Below are 19,550 nucleotides of genomic sequence, written 5' to 3'. Positions count from 1 at the left end.
AAAAGGGTCCCTCCACCGTTCTGAAACCCTTCATAAGCTGTTACCTGCGCTTCTCCAGTCCCACTTCAGACCAACCATGGGGCAATGTGGCCACTGCAACAGGACAGAGCTCTCCTCTTCACATGACTTAGCTTTCTGATGACCTACCACAGCTCTCTCCAAATATAAAGTCAACAGTAGATATAAACTAGTAGCTCACCATATACCCGTTGTATGGTCCAATCTTCAGGGTGCACGGTTGGACAATCCCGGACTCCTGGGGTAAACGGTAACACGAATCGTACAAAATATATTCCAGTCCGCACTCCTGAGATGTCCTTTTTTTTTTAAAAATTTAACTTTTAATCTTCCATGTAAAATGGGTAAGTACAATACAAAACAAAACAGATGTGACAGTGAAGACACAAAAGTGTGTTAAAAACCCATAATAAAGGTCTAGCTGACGCGTTTCTGGGTATGCTTTACCCCTTAGTCATAGCCTCATACTCCACTAGCATTCTTGGTTTTAAATACCTTCTAAGTTTTATGATCCCACCTGTACCAAATTATTATATTAGTAGCTTGTTTCCCTTCACTTCAACATAAACCGCGCAAGACATGATAATAAAAGAACTTATAATATGCATAACAACCCTTATTGAAAACATTAAATAGTCCTGCTTCCATATATATATATATATATATATATATATATATATATATATATATACAGTCCTATGAAAAAGTTTGGGCACCCCTATTAATCTTAATCATTTTTAGTTCTAAATATTTTGGTGTTTGCAGCAGCCATTTCAGTTTGATATATCTAATAACTGATGGACACAGTAATATTTCAGGATTGAAATGAGGTTTATTGTACTAACAGAAAATGCGCAATATGCATTAAACCAAAATTTGACCGGTGCAAAAATATGGGCACCTCAACAGAAAAGTGACATTAATATTTAGTACATCCTCCTTTTGCAAAGATAACAGCCTCTAGTCGCTTCCTGTAGCTTTTAATCAGTTCCTGGATCCTGGATGAAGGTATTTTGGACCATTTCTTTCTACAAAACAATTCAAGTTCAGTTAAGTTTGATGGTCGCCGAACATGGACAGCCCGCTCTCAAATGATCTGAAAACAAAGATTGTTCAACATAGTTGTTCAGGGGAAGGATACAAAACGTTGTCTCAGAGATTTAACCTGTCAGTTTCCACTGTGAGGAACATAGTAAGGAAATGGAAGACCACAGGGACAGTTCTTGTTAAGCCCAGAAGTGGCAGGCCAAGAAAAATATCAGAAAGGCAGAGAAGAAGAATGGTGAGAACAGTCAAGGACAATCCACAGACCACCTCCAAAGAGCTGCAGCATCATCTTGCTGCAGATGGTGTCACTGTGCATCGGTCAACTATACAGCGCACTTTGCACAAATAGAAGCTGTATGGGAGAGTGATGAGAAAGAAGCCGTTTCTGCACGTACGCCACAAATAGAGTTGCCTGAGGTATGAAAAAGCACATTTGGACAAGGCAGCTTCATTTTGGAAACAAAAATTGAGTTGTTTGGTTATAAAAAAAGGCGTTATGCATGGCGTCCAAAAAGAAACAGCATTCCAAGAAAAACACATGTTACCCACTGTAAAATTTGGTGGAGGTTCCATCATGCTTTGGGGCTGTGTGGCCAAAGCCGGCATCGGGAATCTTGTTAAAGTTGAGAGTCGCATGGATTCCACTCAGTATCAGCAGATTCTTGAGAATAATGTTCAAGAATCAGTGACGAAGTTGAAGTTAAGGGTGCATTCACACTGAGTAAACGCTAGCTTATTCTGAACGTAAAACACGTTCAGAATAAGCGGCGTCTAAAGCAGCTCCATTCATTTCTATGGGAGCGGGGATACGAGCGCTCCCCATAGAAATGAATGGGCTGCTTCTTTCACTCCGTGCAGTCCCATTGAAGTGAATGGGGAGTGCCGGCGTGTACGCTCCGGCATGAGCAGAGCTTGCCGTATACGCCGGCACTCCCCATTCACTTCAATGGGACTGCACGGAGTGAAAGAAGCAGCCCATTCATTTCTATGGGGAGCGCTCGTATCCCCGCTCCCATAGAAATGAATGGAGCTGCTTTAGACGCCGCTTATTCTGAACGTGTTTTACGTTCAGAATAAGCTAGCGTTTACTCAGTGTGAATGCACCCTTACGCCGGGGATGGATATTTCAGCAAGACAATGATCCAAAACACCGCTCCAAATCCTCAGGCATTCATGCAGAGGAACAATTACAATGTTCTGGAATGGCCATCCCAGTCCCCAGACCTGAATATCATTGAACATCTGTGGGATGATTTGAAGCGGGCTGTCCATGCTCGGCGACCATCTAACTTAACTGAACTTGAATTGTTTGTCCAAAATACCTTTATCCAGGATCCAGGAACTGATTAAAAGCTACAGGAAGCGACTAGAGGCTGTTATCTTTGCAAAAGGAGGATCTACTAAATATTAATGTCACTTTTCTGTTGAGGTGCCCATACTTTTGCACCGGTCAAATTTTGGTTTAATGCATATTGCACATTTTCTGTTAGTACAATAAACCTCATTTCAATCCTGAAATATTACTGTGTCCATCAGTTATTAGATATATCAAACTGAAATGGCTGTTGCAAATACCAAAATATTTAGAACTAAAAATGATTAAGATTAATAGGGGTGCCCAAACTTTTTCATAGGACTGTATATACATATATATAATATTCAATTCATGTCAATTACCTTTATATTCTCCTTTTCTATAGGACGTCCTTTCCTCTCATACTATCATAGTTCCCGTATACATTTGTATTTCCCTGTTGTTTCCTCTTTTTTTCTCTGAATGGACAATCACGTGATTTGAAAAATCCAATGATCAACCACCTCCATTCATAGGCTACTCCGATCACGTGGTACAAGTCAGCCAATGAAATCTCTCTCTCTTAAATACAATGCGGCTCCATTCAAACGTCACCCGAACTTGGTGTAAAAAGCACTCGATTGACATAGCTCTAACAGCTTGTTCACACTAGTCTATTGTAATACCTCCTCATTACTATGTCTACCATCTTACCCTGCAAAGACAAATACAAGCTATAAGCTATAGATGCAAGATAATTAATATATGAACATCAAATCTGATCTTAAATTAAGTCCGTGTGGACTCCGACTATTGAATTTAAAGATGTAAAAAGCCTCTTTTTCCAAAAGAAGTTTCCTATTGTTACCACCCCTAACTGACTCTATTATTTTGTCTATTGCAAAAAACCGCAATGATTCCAAGTTGCCCTTATGAACAGAGGCAAAGTGTTGAGCTGCTCCTGACACATTATCCACCCCAAGTTTAGTACTATCCCTCAAGTGTTCTGATATGCGGACCTTCAGCTTACGTGTTGTGCAGCCAATGTAATCTTTATTGCATTTAATGCAATATATGACATTTTCACTGATGCAGTTCAAATGTGCCTTAACTTTAAACTCTGCCGCACTGCTGCAGAATTCACTTGAAAACCTAGCATACTTGCAAACCTTGCATTTTGGATTACCGCAACCCCAAAAACCTGCATCTTGTGAATAGGTCTTTACGTTGGTAGGTAAGTAACTGGGGGATAAATCATCACCTAAGGTTTTACATTTTTTTGCCATACAGCAAAAAAGGCCCTCACATGTGCTCTTGGATCGAAGTCCTCTACTTGTCCCAACAGCTAGTGTGAAAGTAAACAGTCACCTCTCTGCCTCATTCTCTATCTATATGAGTACTATGGCTGTTCACTGTTGCCCGTGGTCTTTGTTCTCTGCCTAGAGTAGTTTCTTTGCCATGTAAGTCAACCCAGACCTCAAGGGATTGCAGTCATCTGGGTTCCACTTTAAAGTTGTGGCGTATGCTGACAATTTTCCTTCTCTTCCCCACATATATGAACCCTCAATAATATGTCTGAGCATAGGACCTTCTCCAAATTATCAAACTTAAACTAATATATATATATATATATATATATATACACACTTTGGGGATGTTCCGGCAGCGACTCAGCTGCAGAGAGTCTGCTTACCAAGGGAGGCTTAAAGGGATTCTACCACTAAAACACTTTTTTCTCTAGTTACCACGTCGGAATAGCCTTTAAAAAGTTTATTCGTCTCTTACCTGTGGAAGTGCTCTCCGCCGCGCCGTTCGTTCAAAATACCGGTTTGTACCGGTATGCTAATGAGTTCTCTCGCAGCGATGGGGGCGTCCCCATCGCAGGAGCAGCGATGGGGGCGTCCCCATCGCAGGAGCAGCGATGGGGGCGTACCCATTGCAGCTCGAAAACTCACCGCAGCGCCGCCTCTCCGGTCTTCGGTGTCCTCCCCTTGCCTCTTCAGCGTCTGTCGGACGCCTGCGCAGTATGCTCTCTGTTCGGCGAAGATTGCCGAACGTACTGCGCATGCGCGAAAGTTCGGTGCCCGCACTATGGCTGGGATCGCAATTTCGCGCATGCGCAGTACGTTCGGCAATCTTCGTACAGAGCGTACTGCGCAGGCGTCCGACAGTACGCTGAAGAAGCAAAGGGAGGACACTGAAGACCAGAGAGGCGGCGCTGCGGTCAGTTTTCGAGCTGCAATGGGGACGCCCCCATCGCTGCTCCTGCGATGGGGACACCCCCATCGCTGCGAGAGAACTCATTAGCATACCGGTACAAACCGGTATTTTGAACGAACGGCGCGGCGGAGAGCACTTCCACAGGTAAGAGACGAATAGCCTTTTTAAAGGCTATTCCGACATGGTAACTAGAAAAAAAAGTGTTTTCATGGTAGAATCCCTTTAAGAAGCCAGGTCCAGCAGCAGACTGGGGGAAGAGCTTGACTGGAGAGCCAACAGAGAGGTCATATTTTTGGAGTCGTGCCCTGAATGATTCTACTGGCTTTTGGATTTGTGTTATTCTAGGTGAGGTAATCTATTCTATGTTTAGTTAGAGCCTAGCCGGGCAGGTATTTATTTTTGTATTGCTTCCTTTTGTTGCTGCACTACCTTCTTTTTTGAGTGAAAATAAACTCTACCTTTGTTTTGGACTAAAGAATCTGGACTTGTGTATCTATGCCACCCCACCTAGCAACCCCAGACCCTGACAAAATACCAAACAGTTGAGGTACAAGTTACTTCCAGCAAATCACAGGGACAAAACCAGAACAGTACAATCTGAGCATTGGGTGAAACAAGCCGATCTAGCAAGAAGATTTCAATGAATAAGCAAATACCGTCAGTGAATTACCTAAGAAGTGTATTGAGTATGAATAACAAAACATCTATTATGAGCGGAGTATCCAAATAAGTTTTTAAGTAATACACATTACTCAACAGAAACAGAGCAGAGAGAAAGATAGAGAATAGAGAATTGGTCTCTACAACCTGCCACCATCCTTTAAATGGGCCAGTCACCGGGCCACCGAATACACCAATGCGGCTAACTGACCTGAAATCAAGGAACTGCTCACAAACTTCTATATGAGTTCCTACCAGCCAGACCAACAAGGGGTCACCCGAGCAGTGAAGGACTTCAATAATATCCTGTACACGACAGCAGAACTAGCAGGCCTGAAACAGACAAAGCCCAAGAGACTGACTAACAAACAGTCTCACAAATGGTTTGACAGCGACTGCAAGGCTCTATTACATTCTCTAAGGGCAGTCTCCAACCAGAAACATAGAGACCCCAACAACAGAGAGACGAGGGAAGCCTACAACAATCTATGCAAGCAATACAAAGGCATCCTCAGAGAGAAGAAACAGAGGTACCTCTCCCACAAAATAGAGCAACTAGAAGACATCCTCCAGGACAGCTCATTCTGGGAGACCTGGCACCACATGGGCACAAAGCCCAAGAAAAACTCTCTCCACATCCAAAATGGCAATATCTGGCTCAACTACTTCAGAGAGCTCTACAGAAACATGCCTGAAGAAGAAGAACTAACCCCAGAACAGCAACAGATAATCACCAAACTGAGGGACATGGAGAAAGTCATCAAAGACTTCCAGAACCCTCTGGACTCACCAATCACCATAAAAAATATACAGGAAAGAATTGCCCTGCTGAAAGGCAAAAAGGCCAGCGGCCCTGACGGCATACTACCAGAGATGATCAAATACAGCCCTCCAGCAATACATGTGGCACTGGCAACGCTGTTCACCCTCGTGCTCAATGCAGGACACTTCCCCGAAGACTGGAACAAAGGCCTTATAACCCCCATCTACAAGAATGGGGACCAATATGACCCCAACAACTGCAGAGGGATCTGCGTCAGCAGCATGCTGGGCAAACTGTTCAACAGCATCATCAATAACAGAATCCTCACCTTCCTCACACAACACGGGGTCCTCAGCAAGAGCCAAGCAGGGTTCATGCAAAACCACCGCACCACGGACCATATCTACAACCTGCACAGCCTCATCAAGACGCACGTCCACAACACCAGAAGAGGCAAGATATTCACCTGCTTCGTGGACTTTACGAAGGCGTTTGATTCAGTATGGCACCCAGGCCTGCTCCTAAAACTCCTAGAGAGTGGAATAGGAGGAAGAACGTACAACATCATCAAGAGCTCCTACACTGGAAACCAGTGCAGTGTGAAGGTGAATGGAAAAAGGACAGCATACTTCCAACAGGCCAGAGGGGTCAGACAAGGCTGTAGCCTAAGCCCAACGCTCTTCAACATCTACATCTGACGCTGACGACCTCCTACTCCTGTCCCCCACCGAGAAAGACCTCCAAGAAAGCCTGTCAGTGCTGGAAAAATTCAGCACCACATGGGCTCTACCCATCAACCATAAGAAGACCAAAGTCATGGTATTTCAGAAGAAAGGCCACAATAAAGCCTCCAGCCCACAATTCACACTGAACGGCTCCACACTGGAGAAAACCAACAGCTACACCTACCTGGGGCTGGAGCTCAGCCAATCAGAAAGCTTCAAAGCAGCAATAGAAACCCTGAAAGGAGAAGCCTGCAGAACCTTCTACGCCATCAGAAGACAACTGTACCACCTCAAACCACCAGTGAGGGTCTGGCTGAAGATATTTGACGCAGTCATTGTTCCGATCCATCTTTATGGCAGCGAGGTTTGGGGCCCAGCGACCTACCCAGACCAGTCAAAGTGGGATTCCAGCCCAACAGAGAACTTCCACCTGGAGTTCTGCAAGTACCTGCTCCATGTCCATCGCAGCACCTCCAACATGGCCTACAGGGCAGAGCTAGGCAGACTCCCCCTATGGCTCACTATGCAGAAGAGGGTGCTATCATTCTGGACTCACATACAGGGCAGCAGTCCTGGTTCTTACCACCACCAAGCCTGGCTGAGCCACAGAGCCCAGAGAAAAATTGATACCCCCCAACCAAGCATCAGCCATCTGCCAAGCCAAAACCCCCAACATGCCCTGAACAAGGCTCAAATAAAAGGAGCCATTGAGAGAGACAAAGAGCGGTGCATTGAGGAATGGAGAAGCACAATAAATAACTCCAAGAAACTCACTGTGTACCAGTCACTGCAAAGGGACTACACCATGGCCACCTACCTGGAGAGAATACGCCACCCCAAACACAGACAGACCCTGAGCCAGTACAGACTGAGCGCCCGCAACCTGGAGATGGAGACGGGGCGACACAGGCAGACGTACAAGCCATGGGAGAATAGACTGTGCCAGCACTGTGACCAGGGGGCCCTAGAAGACGAGACCCACTTCCTGCTACACTGCACCAAATACTCAGCTGTGAGGGCCGTCTACTACCAAAGACTCTCTGCCCACATCCCAGACTTCATATCTGCAGATGAGAAGAGGAAACGCTACATCCTACTGGGAGAAGAAGAGGCCACTGTGGAGATCGCTGGCCAATACGTGTCCAGCTGTCACCAAACAAGAGGAAGATGAGACTCCACGGACTGTTATACCCCAAATTTTGATTTTGCGGTCGCAAACGTGTGCAATTCACAGCGCCGGCAGGTATTATTTGTGAGTTTCTTATGGAGCAACCAGTCGGGAGTTTTAAAACCACCTGGATAAAAGCGTGTAGTGGTTTTCCTGGAGACAAATGCATGGTAAGAAGCCGCGTGAGTGTTGGAGGATTTTTTTTGTCATCAGATGATAAGGAAAGTCGCAGATCCTTCTCCCAGGACGTAAGGAAGGACGGTTTAGTAATTTTGGGTTTATCAACGTTAGAGTGAAACAGATGGGAGCAAATTTTGCCTTCAAATGGGTAACAAGCCATATCAAGTATCTGGGCATATATACTGTATCAGTCGAGACCCCTCACAATTATATTTACTAAACTTCTTCCCTCCCCTGCCTTCTAAACTGCGCGGAGATCTGTCGTCATGGGATCAGGGGACTTGCATGTGATTTGGGCATTGCATTATCATTGTTTCACTCTATACCAATACATATACCATGCCTGTTTTTCTCCACATTGTCGTCCAAGACAACGAAGTTAGTCTTTGCAGACAAGCCCCTAAGATTACCCAAGTCTATGGCTGGTCTCGGGCAAAGTTTTTCATGGAGGGCATTGCATGAAAAACTAACTAGCTTGTTGCAACCAATGACCCTGGTTCCCTGCCTACATAGCAGGCTAATCAACTCCACAACTACCTGTCTAGCCTTGAGCCAACTCAGGAATTTGGGAAGGCATCCATTTAATTTGAGACACTTTGCTCCTCTATGGGACCCATTCAACATAGTTTATCAATTGTATATAGTATTCTTTCCTCTTCCAGCACATAAAATACTTCCAGGACAGGGAAGCTGACCTAGGCATCACATTTACTCCTGAGCAGAGGGACAGACTTTGCAATGCCCTGGGCACTTGGCTTCATAACTTTTGGGATTGCCCGATGAGTGCCTCATTCTGGAGGAAAGTACAAATACCGTATCACATATAGATTAATTGACTATCTACTGTCCTTCAGGGTTTTTTCCTTCTGTATCTCAGATCTCCCTCTTTATACCGACCGGAGATCTGTGGTTTGTCACCTTTGTCAACGAAGGGCGGGCTTCCATAACGTCTCTGTGGAAGCGTCCACCAGGTATAAGGCCAGTGGTTCCAAAGGAAAGGGGAAAGAACTAAGAATATGGGCCTTTTAAAGATTCTCAACCCATGTAATGACAAAAATATAAATTTTTATTGGGTATCTCAAGTTAAAAACACAAACATAGAGTTTGTTTAGGGTAGGGCAATCACATGAAGGTCTATAGAGATTGTCATGGCTAAGTTTTCACTGCTCGCTAAATAGTGTGCATGTGGCTGTACCTAAAGTACTGACCCTATAATATAGTTTTAATTATAAATGTGCCATCCATATCTGACTCCAAAACCTGTACCCCACACATATTGCCCAGACAAGGGCTTCCTCAGGGGGATCACCAAGGCTCACCCAGTGATCAGGGATCACCAGTCGTTTAGCAGGGTCTAGGACTTGCAGCAAATGGAGGATCTCACTGCTTTTATGCATGTACAGATGAACAATTCCAAAAGACCTGGTTTATTGGATTCACTTCATGCCTAGTATCCCTGCCTCTGGCTTGCCCGCACACTTGTTGGGAGATACTGAGATGGTTCCAAGGTATCCCTGTTTATGGGGCCCATGGGTAGCCCCTAAGACAACTTTAGTTTCACTTCCCCCACCCAACCAGTCAGCTGACTGGAACCCATGTCACTCTGTGACCCTCCCCACACACACACACTTTTTCTTTTTTGTGTGTGTTTATTAATATCATAATATAATTCTATTCTTATACTAGTTTTCATTATTTGTGCACCTGTTTGTGATTTCCTCCTTACTATTCTGGCACCCATACGTAGGTTTTCCTACCCCATGGTTTTCATCTGGCTTTGCTACTAAAATGATTGCCCTATCATGGCTTTAACGTTTCTATTTATTTATTTTTGCATTCGTTCTGTCATAAGATTTATTGCCGAGAGTGTCCGCAACCCTCACCTTGTATGATTTACTCTTTAATAAATGTTTTTCATTAGTACCACTCACTCTTCCAACCCGACTCATGGTTAGAGATATCAGTTTTCTCAAATGAAATGGAAACATTTCTAAATTTCAACTGATATGTCCTATTGTAAATAAAATATGGTTGTATGAGAGATTTCTGGGTCACTGAATTTTTGTTTCCTTTACATTTTACACAGCATACCAACTTTATTTTATTTGGGGTTGTATAGAATTGGGTGACCTCAGTTTAGAGAGCATATTGATGACTATATCACTGAGAACAAGCAATATTTACATGACATAACGTGAAACAATGGCTGATTTTAGACTGAATCTGCAATGGAGTCTCCAGCACAGATGTGAACCTAGCCTTAATAAATTCATGTGATTGAAACTATTTTATGAGCACTGCATTTGTTGCAAAAAGCATAAACTCTTTCCAAGCTTTTTAGACTTTCCCTGGCATGTTACGTTGTTTTACGCTGTGTGGGAAGGTACTGAATTAAATATTTTCCCTGAGGGAAAGAGACCTATCTTTATCCTTATGAGGACATGTTAAGAGTAAAACAGTGCAGGACGTATGTAGTTAAGACTTCCATGAGCAGTTTGCGAAGCACAAAGAGAAATCTAAAAATTAAATTGGTGTCTGATCACACGTAGAGAGGAAAATATTCCATTTGCCTTTTTTTCCCCACATTACATATTGGAAGTTTATTTAAAAATATGGTGATATATGGGGTATATACAGACAATACATTTTAACAAAAATAGTTTATTGCACAAAAAACTTTGAAAGGAATCTTATGCACATATTGTATCCACATGCTTTACACAGCATTATGTACAGTTTTAACAGTTTAAAAGTTGTAACTTTATATTATATAGATATTCCACATTTTATAATAAATCTGAGTCAGATACAATTTCTTATTTCTATAAATAAAAACACATGAAAAATTGTTAATGAAAAATAACATTACGTTGCAAAAGGTATTCAAGCAATCCACCAAATAATCAATATATGCCACAGACTTTCATAACGTCACAAACCATTCAGTTTCAACACCTTCTGTGTCATCACAGACATTGTAAAGTTTAGTGAAAATAGTGGATCCATTTCACCTACAAGGAAGCAGCTCCCAACTTGTATCCATCAGTCTAAGGAAAATGAGGGTACAAAGTGTGTCAGCAAAGTTTTCATGCATTGTGGTGGCTGGGTTACAAGTTATCACCTTGGACATTACTAGTGAAAAACACAAAACTAACTGAACCAAACTTTTATTTAAAAAAAAAAAAACCTCAGCTACTGCAACCCCCCTTTATATGGTCGAACCCTAGAACATGTACAAATTTACCGTACCATTGAAAAATCCATAACCCATTTAGTATTATATGGGAATATAACTTCAGAACATTAACAACATCCTTCATTTCTTAAATGGTACCCGACACATTGAATATAGTGTCTGATTTGCAGACAGCATGTTGTAAAGTAGAAGAGGCTAAGCAGATTGTTTTTTGGGAAAAGTTTCACTCCTTGTTCCTTCTAGGCTTAGTCATGTGTGCACAAACAGTGAAATATGTCAGTCACTGGTTAGGAGCACCCACTGGACTCAAGTCTGAAAAGCAGAGATTTAAGAGTAAAAATACAAGTTTTACTGAAATAGAAACAAAACAATATGGCCTCATCAGTGATTCTTGCTCTATGACACACTGCCAGCAAATCAGACACCATGTTTAATGTGTCAGGTTCCCTTTCTGCCTGTAATCCCACAAACTATGTAGACAGTCATTTATTACCTGAAAATACTGTCAGCTATGAGTTTGACCAAATATTACTAAGGCATTGACTTCATACAGGTCAAAATGAGCTGCCTTTTGTGGGTGGGTAACAGGTACCCTATTTCAGGCCCCATTCACATCTGCATTCAGGTTTCCATTCGAGGCGTCTGCTTGGGGACCCCCCAGAACGGAAACCTATACGAATTAAAAAGCTGTTACCTTCAGGAAACCAGTGGACCCCATAGACTATAATGAGGTCCGTGTGGTTTCCGCAAGAAACGTGGAGAGAAAATTCCTGCAAGCAGAACTTTTTTCTATGTATGTTTTGTGTGGAAACCACATGGACATCATTATAGTCTATGGGGTCTGTGTGGTTTCCTTAGGTAATCGCTTTTTTATACATATATGTTTTCGTTTGGGGGTCCCCAAACAGACTCCACGAACGAAGATGTGAATAGGGCCTCAGTTCATTGCTTGACTAACATAAAAACACATACGTAGTAACCATTGTAACACTACAATTGTAAACAAACAGATTCATCATACAGAAGACAATGTCAGTTTACAATTAAGGCTATGTTCACATCTGCATTGAAAGCATCTGTTAGAAACTTCTGACAGTAAGATGACGGATATCAGAATGGAAGCCCAGCGACCCCATTATAGTCAGAGGGATTTTTTGGGCTTTGTTGGCAGCTGTTAATGTTTCCTTCATTCTTCTGCTCAGTTATAGAAACAAACACTAGCGTGAAAGGAGATGAAGATGTGCACTACAAGCTAAACACGCAGATGTCCCAAAATGCATTGGTTTGAATGGTATAAAGCACCTTTCACCTACAATGATGCTAGCCTTCACAAGATAATCCAGGAAACAGTCAGTACATTACTGAACAGTTATAGCGGACATAAAAAGTATAAATTATTTGCATATGTTAAGAGAACAATTACAGAAAGATGCAAGATTCTTTAATGGTGAAATGAATTTCCTGACTGAGCAGAACCGACAAGCACTGCTAATATATACCATAACACCTTCTCAAGATAAAACCTGAGTAGCACACGACTTATATCATAGGAACAGTATATACAACAGTTCTCCAATGCTCTTGCTGAAGAAATCAATTGTTTCATAAAGCAATAAGAGGGATTTCTTGCTGTCCTCCTCCATTACTGAACTAATCTTACTTACAAGAGTGTTTTCTAGGATAAAAGGAGTCTCAAGTAATCGCTATACATGCAATTACCTAATAAACAATACAGATAATCTTATAGCTTACCATATTGAAGGACTTGTATTTGCATTGCCTGTGAAATAGCGAACCTTGCCAACAGCAAGATGGTAAACTGACTGGAATATAAATATGCAATACCCTAATTTATTAAAGCTACTATTTCAAGAGGCAAAAAGTCCTCTTTAAAGGGAGTCTGAGGAGAAAAGTTGGTAAAAACCTAAATCACATGTACAATTTCCAGAGCTTTGGAGCTTTTCATGTAAATCACTTGCATAAAAGTAAAATGGCAATTTACTTAAAAACGGGCTCTAAAGCTGAGTAACACGGATATTTAAAAACTATAGAATCACCTCGACATGGCACTGTCATTAGGTTTATAAACTCCCTTTAAATATCTTCAGAATGAAATTACATTTGAGAATATTTTAAGGTCATTTGGGAACACGTTTTGGTATTGCACGGTCACATTACTATTTTATTAAGCTGTAGTCTAAAGGCATATCTATCTATCTATATATTTTTTTTTATCAAATAGTATGGAATCTGCTGTTATTAAATCAGCCTAAGGCTGGGTTCACATTTGCGCTAGAGTCTCTGTTTGGAGACTTTGTCGCAGTGACTGTCTAAAATAGACACCAACAGTGCCCCATGGACCCCACTGACTACATTGAAATCCGTCAAGTACCTAGTCTTTTATATTGAAATCACCAACTGAAAAAGTTGAATTAGCAGTACTTGTTCGTCTGGTGGTTTCAGATTGAAAGAGTGGACACCCAACAGTACCCATTATAGTCAATGGAAACCAAAACAAAATAGACACCTGGTCGCAGATATGAACATAGTGTAAGCAATATGGTAGATTAAATTTATTTTAACCAATATAGATAATTATATAGTTAAACTTAAATGCACATATCCAGGAGGAGGGCAAACACTGCAATGCCTGCAGCCATAAAAAAAAGAAAAAGAAGTGTAACTTGGTAACGTTGCTTAGTCTTTCTACCATCCATAGCTATCCAGCAGTTCCAGGTCATTTTTCAGAGAGATACTCAAGAAACTGTACTACATTTGTAGAACAGAAACTGCACATACCAAACAACAATTGAGAAGAATAGTGATTAGAATTGTGGCCTATTAAGCACCTCGTGTAAAAAAAAAAAAAATAATATAAATATACATTTTTAACCTGAGTGGTTAAAGTATTATTAAAACAAAACATTAATAATTTGTAAGACAAAATTCTTGAACCATTAAACTGCAAAGCTTTTGCCATTGCAAGCCCATGTGAAAAGTCAGAACACAATTTCTGGTGAAGTTAACTAGAGCACATTAACAAAACATGCAGAATTGAGCAAGAGCCAAGCTGTAGGAGGAGTTCAAAACGGACCTAGAAAAAAATACGATATATGGATAGTCAGGATGGTAGTGAAGAACCACTGCAAACTGCTGCTCCTGTTCTGAAAGACTTTGCATAACCAAGTAATACCACTTTTCTTCCCTGTCGTGGCCGTAGCAGAAGAAATGTGCATCACCTACAATTTCTCCAGCGATCGGTGGGGTTTTAGCTGTTAATCAGCAGGTGCTTAGGTACAACATATGGGACAACCTCCATTCAATAGGGAGGGAATATAAAAAGCCAATATTACAAATGGCAGACACATTCCATATAACTGTCAGAACAGAGCAAAACTTGTCATCTACATGAACGCCTTGACAGAGAACACCTTTATACAGCACATATTCACAAAGTGTGAAGCCTTATCAAGCATCTTACTAAGACCGCTCAGCTTTGATTCTTCTACATTGCACCAACATTATGTTTATACAGTCTTTTTCTCATGTATATAGTTCCAATGGATATATTAACAGTTACATAAACTCTTCACACCACCACTTTACAGAAATATCCTTCATAGGGTTCATAAGTGTATATGCTGAACAGTTTTTATACACAGATCCAACTTGTAATAAGCTGTTAGCAAATGGGAACATTTATTAACCCATCTATGCCAGATTTCGGACGTAGACAGATGTAATTGTGGGTCATTTTTGGTGTCTTTTGGCCCTTTCTTGTGCTAACAATGTACCACATCCCTCATTTAGCACCTCACTTACCACTTTTTCCAGAGATCAGAGCAAAGCAGGTACAGTTCAGCCCAAAAAATGTATTATATCTCAAACCAAAAAACATTTGACGTTTTTAAGGATTAAGACACCAGTCTTGATAAATTACTGCCTTTGTTTTTCCTGAAAGCTATAATGGGCGGCGGTGGATAGAGGGTAAAATTTAGCCTCTTAGAGTGTTAGTCCTCAAGTACAAATTTGTCATCTTTCTGCTTTTATTTTTTTACTATTATTACATACTTTACATCACATTAGCAGTTCCTTAATAAAATAGGCACAGGGAACAGCAAATGTTTTTATAATGCCTATGTATCTGGTAAACGTACAAGAAGAAAATGAAGGACAGTCATGAAAAATCTGGAAATGAGACTAGAAGCTACATCCATTCTTTCATTCTTTGTTACAAAGGCACATAACATCTGTGTGACCTACACTATATATAAGTAATGACATCTCCATATAGCCAATGATGTTTCTTGCCTTTAGACACTTATCAAAAATGTGCTGTGCTCTTTCTCTGACACAATTGCAGTCTATAATGGCTGCTCTTTCCTTTCTGTGTTATTAGTGTTGATGTTCTGATCCTGCAGTGGAAGTCTTGCAGTGGTCACAGCTTGTGTATCAGGTAATGTGAAGTCCTGCAGCTGTTCCTCAGTCCATGAAGTCATAGATTCATGCACAGTTATGGTATGCTCTTCCATTTGCTTTTGGAGACTATCCATTTCTTGCCTGGAAAGCAAACATTACATAATTATCCCAATGAAAACACTAGCTATGCACATGTGCCTAGAACATAGAACACATTACATTATGCAAAGCAAGAAAGGAATCTTTATATGCCTAGAATATATATCACAAAGTAACTGAATCTGCTTGCTTTTTGACATGTGATTTTTGTTGGGCCACCACACACATACCAATAGAAAATCCAATGGGCTAATTGCTCCCTTTGCAATATCCTCTATGCTCAGTCCTTTAAGCTGCATTCTAGGTTGGAGCATGCAAGATAAATAATTTTATATTGAGCAGTGTTATGTAATATGATTAAGGCTCCAGACACATGAGTGTGTGCATGGTCAGTGTGCCATCCATGTTTGTAGTGTCTAGCACACTGACTTGTTATATTGTAATGGCCCCAAACACACATCTATGTATTATAACAGGTCTGTGCATAGGGCTATGAGCTCAGGGAGAAAATCAGGATAGGTCTTATATCTGTCAGTTTTGTGGCCTGGGCTCAATGAAGAAAGTGAAGGCACAGGCGGCACATGGACATCATCCATGTGCTATTCATACTGTTTCTCCCTCTTTAATTCCTTTAAATATTTTTTATGAAAGTGCAAAATGGAGCAATATATAAATATCAATAAACTTTTGTTCGACCCTGGTAACAGAAAAGAGATTTAAGTTTAGCATTGGGAAAAGATTCTGGCATACATGCTATGTATATCCATAGGGCTGTTTCCTTTTGTTTACTGTCAAGGTGGGTATACACAGAATGGCCACTTTATTAGAGATACCTGTCCTCTGACAATTCGCTCTCTCCTGTATGTAAATTAGTCAATCAAGTGAGCAATTCTTCCATCAGTCAATTTTAGTATGAATTTACAATGGAAGCATCAAGTGATCCGACTTCTGAGTGTTGGGTATATAGAGAATGATTTGAGTATAAATATCCAAAGAAATGGGGCAGGAAACGACTAGTTAATGAAAGGAGTTCGAAGAGTATGTCAAGAATTATTCTGACAACAGGCGTTGCACAAACTGCAGCTGAACACAACACTGGCACTCTAACATGTCCAAATTTCCAACTTGTCATTCTATAGCACACTGTATATATAAAAATAGCAGATGACCAATTCAAATGCCATTTGTGTCTGAGGGAAATAGAAAGGCAAGCAGACATTGCCCCAGCATTTAAAAAAACAAAAGAAAACAGCAGACACATTTAATGTCTGATAGTGATAGCGCTAATGGAGCAGTACAAGTAAGGGGATGACATTGCTAAGGGTTGCCCCTAAGTAATCTTAGTTATCATAAAGAGAACACTTCTTTAGTCATTCACAAATCAGACTGCCATTCTTATACACTTCTAAAGATCAATATAGTATTATTACTTTAGTTGGAGAAGACAGCTGTTTAAGTTTTTCAAAGGCTCTCTGCTGATTGTTGTAGGCTTCAGGAGCTCTTCTAGCAGGGAAGCTGGTACAGGGCAATCCGGTATCTTAACAGGAGTTACAGGATTGGACGACGTAACGTCTCCTTTAAACTCCTTTCTCTAAACAGAAGCAAGGAAAGAAAGAAAAAAAATAAATCAAGCAGCAGTCAAGACATGACCTAACTGGGAAACATGGTGTTAAATGCACTCATAATCCAAAAATAATAATTATTATTATTATTATTGATGGATGTTGAGCTACTTATACACAGCTCAGGCTAGGTTTACATCTGTATTGGAGTCTCTGTAGGAGATTCCACCAAAAATTGGCGGAGAGAAAAGTCCTCCGCATAGGAATGTGGCCTCAGATACTGGCGGAAACTCGACGGACCCCATTATACAGTCTATGGGATCTGTAGGTAACCATTTTTTTAGCGGATGGCTCTCCATGCAGATCCAAACAACAGAGAGACCAAACACTAGTGTGAACCTAGCTTAAGTAACTAGTCATGTATTTTTAAAACAGTACATGGCAGGTATCACATCTTGTAAACAAACACACACAATTCTACAATAGAGTTCCTTTAAATGGCTACCTGAACGACAGAGCCGGACCACTACAACAGTGGTTACACACAGAGATTGGCGGACAATATTCACTATAATGGGTCCGCACAGGTGTACACTGTTTCCAAAGTGAAAGCAGCGCAGAAAAAAATTCTCAGCAGGGTGTGCTCCACCGATTTACGGCAATCTATGTGATGGAGTCTCCAATGTATGCTACGACGCAGATTTGAACCCAGCGTTAATTAGATAAGCATTCAGTTTAAATGAGATTTTATAACCCTCAGGACATGAGATAACATAACAAACAAGCTGGATCTCTCTGTAAAAGACTCGGCTTGTACTATATGAAAAACTATATGCTGTAAAAGACTAATAGTGCAACATTTTTTAACTAAAACCTATGAGGAAAATGTGTTTATTTAGCCCATAACAAGTCCAATGCCATTATAAATAAGTAACTGATAAGGCACATAGCATTTCATCAGTGACAAATTTTAACAGATCACTTACTTTCCACTAAGTACATATTACTACATTTATTACCCAGGAATATTAAAGTTATTTATACTTTTTTTCCCCCCATTTAGTTAAAAATTGTATTCAGGTTAGTATTTAAATGGATTGTAACACAATTACGAAATACAGGAAGAATGATTGGACCTATGCAAGAGAACACGTTCATGTATGTATAGGGTTAGAGGTCATTTTATGATTGTTTTCAATTTCCAACCTTCTTAGTCCGACTTTGACGAAGATCCAATTTTAATTGCTGATTCTGCTGTAGCAATGTCTTCATGCTGTTTTTCAAGTCAGTTACTTTTTTCTGCAGCATGAACTTGTCCTTTTGAGTCATGGTTAGATCTTCTCGTACAACCTCAAGTTCAGCTTTGAGATTCTGTGGTGTAAGAGAAAGAGAAAGATTTATTAGAATATGAAGATATCCCATTATGGTTGTTTAGGTAACCAAACCAAGATACTAAAAGTCAGAAAGGTAGTAATGTGAAGTTTATAATCATGTAATGTATGAAAAAACATTGTTATCCTTAAAAGCTGAACGCTAGATATAGCTGTGTATGCTTGAAACTGGGATATAGTGATACGTTGAGAAGAAGATGGCACCTGCACTTCAGAGTGTAATAAAAACAAATGCTTGGCTTGCCGCCAGAAGACATCTCCAAAGGTTACCACGCAGGACCAGGAGCAGCTGGCTATATATGGAACTACTTAAACTTTCTTTTTCCATTTGATTGAGATGTACTATACCAATCAGGAATGAATATGAAAATTTACACTGTGGTTATCTCACTTACTTTCTCTGCTACTATTTAACCCCCATGGTCTCAATAAAAAGTGCGTCAGCACAAATTCTTTTGCTGAGAGAAGAACAAATACCAATACACAGAGTGGTGCGAGTTCTTTAGTGCCTGGCACTCAGTCTAATTAATTAGGACGACGACAGTTGCCCAGGATTATTGGTCATTTAGTCATAAACGCGACTCTGACCCTTTTCAGTAAAACAGCAGATAGTGGCAAATATTGCACATCTATCCACATATAATATTTCATAAATTTTATTTGGGATGTGCCATTACTTCCTGATCAGTAGAGTTCAACAACCAAATCTGATAACTACCAATCTCCCACAATGCAGAAAATTGCAGCACAGTCGTATTAGCTTGAACAGGACCATACTGCAGTTTTGTACAGGGTGTAGCCTTGAAGC

General features: G+C 40.7%; 2 protein-coding genes across 3 annotated transcripts in view; both read right to left on the bottom strand.

The window, feature by feature from the left end:
* ANKLE2 (ankyrin repeat and LEM domain containing 2) overlaps positions 1–19,550 on the bottom strand; it is an 82,613-nt gene that overhangs the window by 43,034 nt on the left and 20,029 nt on the right. The gene's annotated exons all lie outside the window — the stretch shown is intronic.
* The window catches only part of GOLGA3 (golgin A3), a 37,425-nt gene continuing 31,986 nt past the window's right edge, over positions 14,112–19,550 (bottom strand). For both annotated transcript variants that reach the window (XM_075275172.1, XM_075275182.1), the window contains 3 exons: positions 18,558–18,722; positions 17,220–17,380; positions 14,112–15,831 (listed from right to left, as the gene is read on the bottom strand). In XM_075275172.1, the coding sequence (XP_075131273.1) occupies positions 15,636–15,831; positions 17,220–17,380; positions 18,558–18,722 (522 nt within the window). In that variant the 3' untranslated portion in view covers positions 14,112–15,635. The remainder of the gene's footprint in view (positions 15,832–17,219; positions 17,381–18,557; positions 18,723–19,550) is intronic.

Source organism: Leptodactylus fuscus, chromosome 1 (assembly GCF_031893055.1).
Source record: "Leptodactylus fuscus isolate aLepFus1 chromosome 1, aLepFus1.hap2, whole genome shotgun sequence".
NCBI lineage: Eukaryota > Metazoa > Chordata > Amphibia > Anura > Leptodactylidae > Leptodactylus > Leptodactylus fuscus.
Note: the sequence above shows the minus strand (reverse complement) of the source record. Positions and strands in the feature narration are given on the sequence as shown.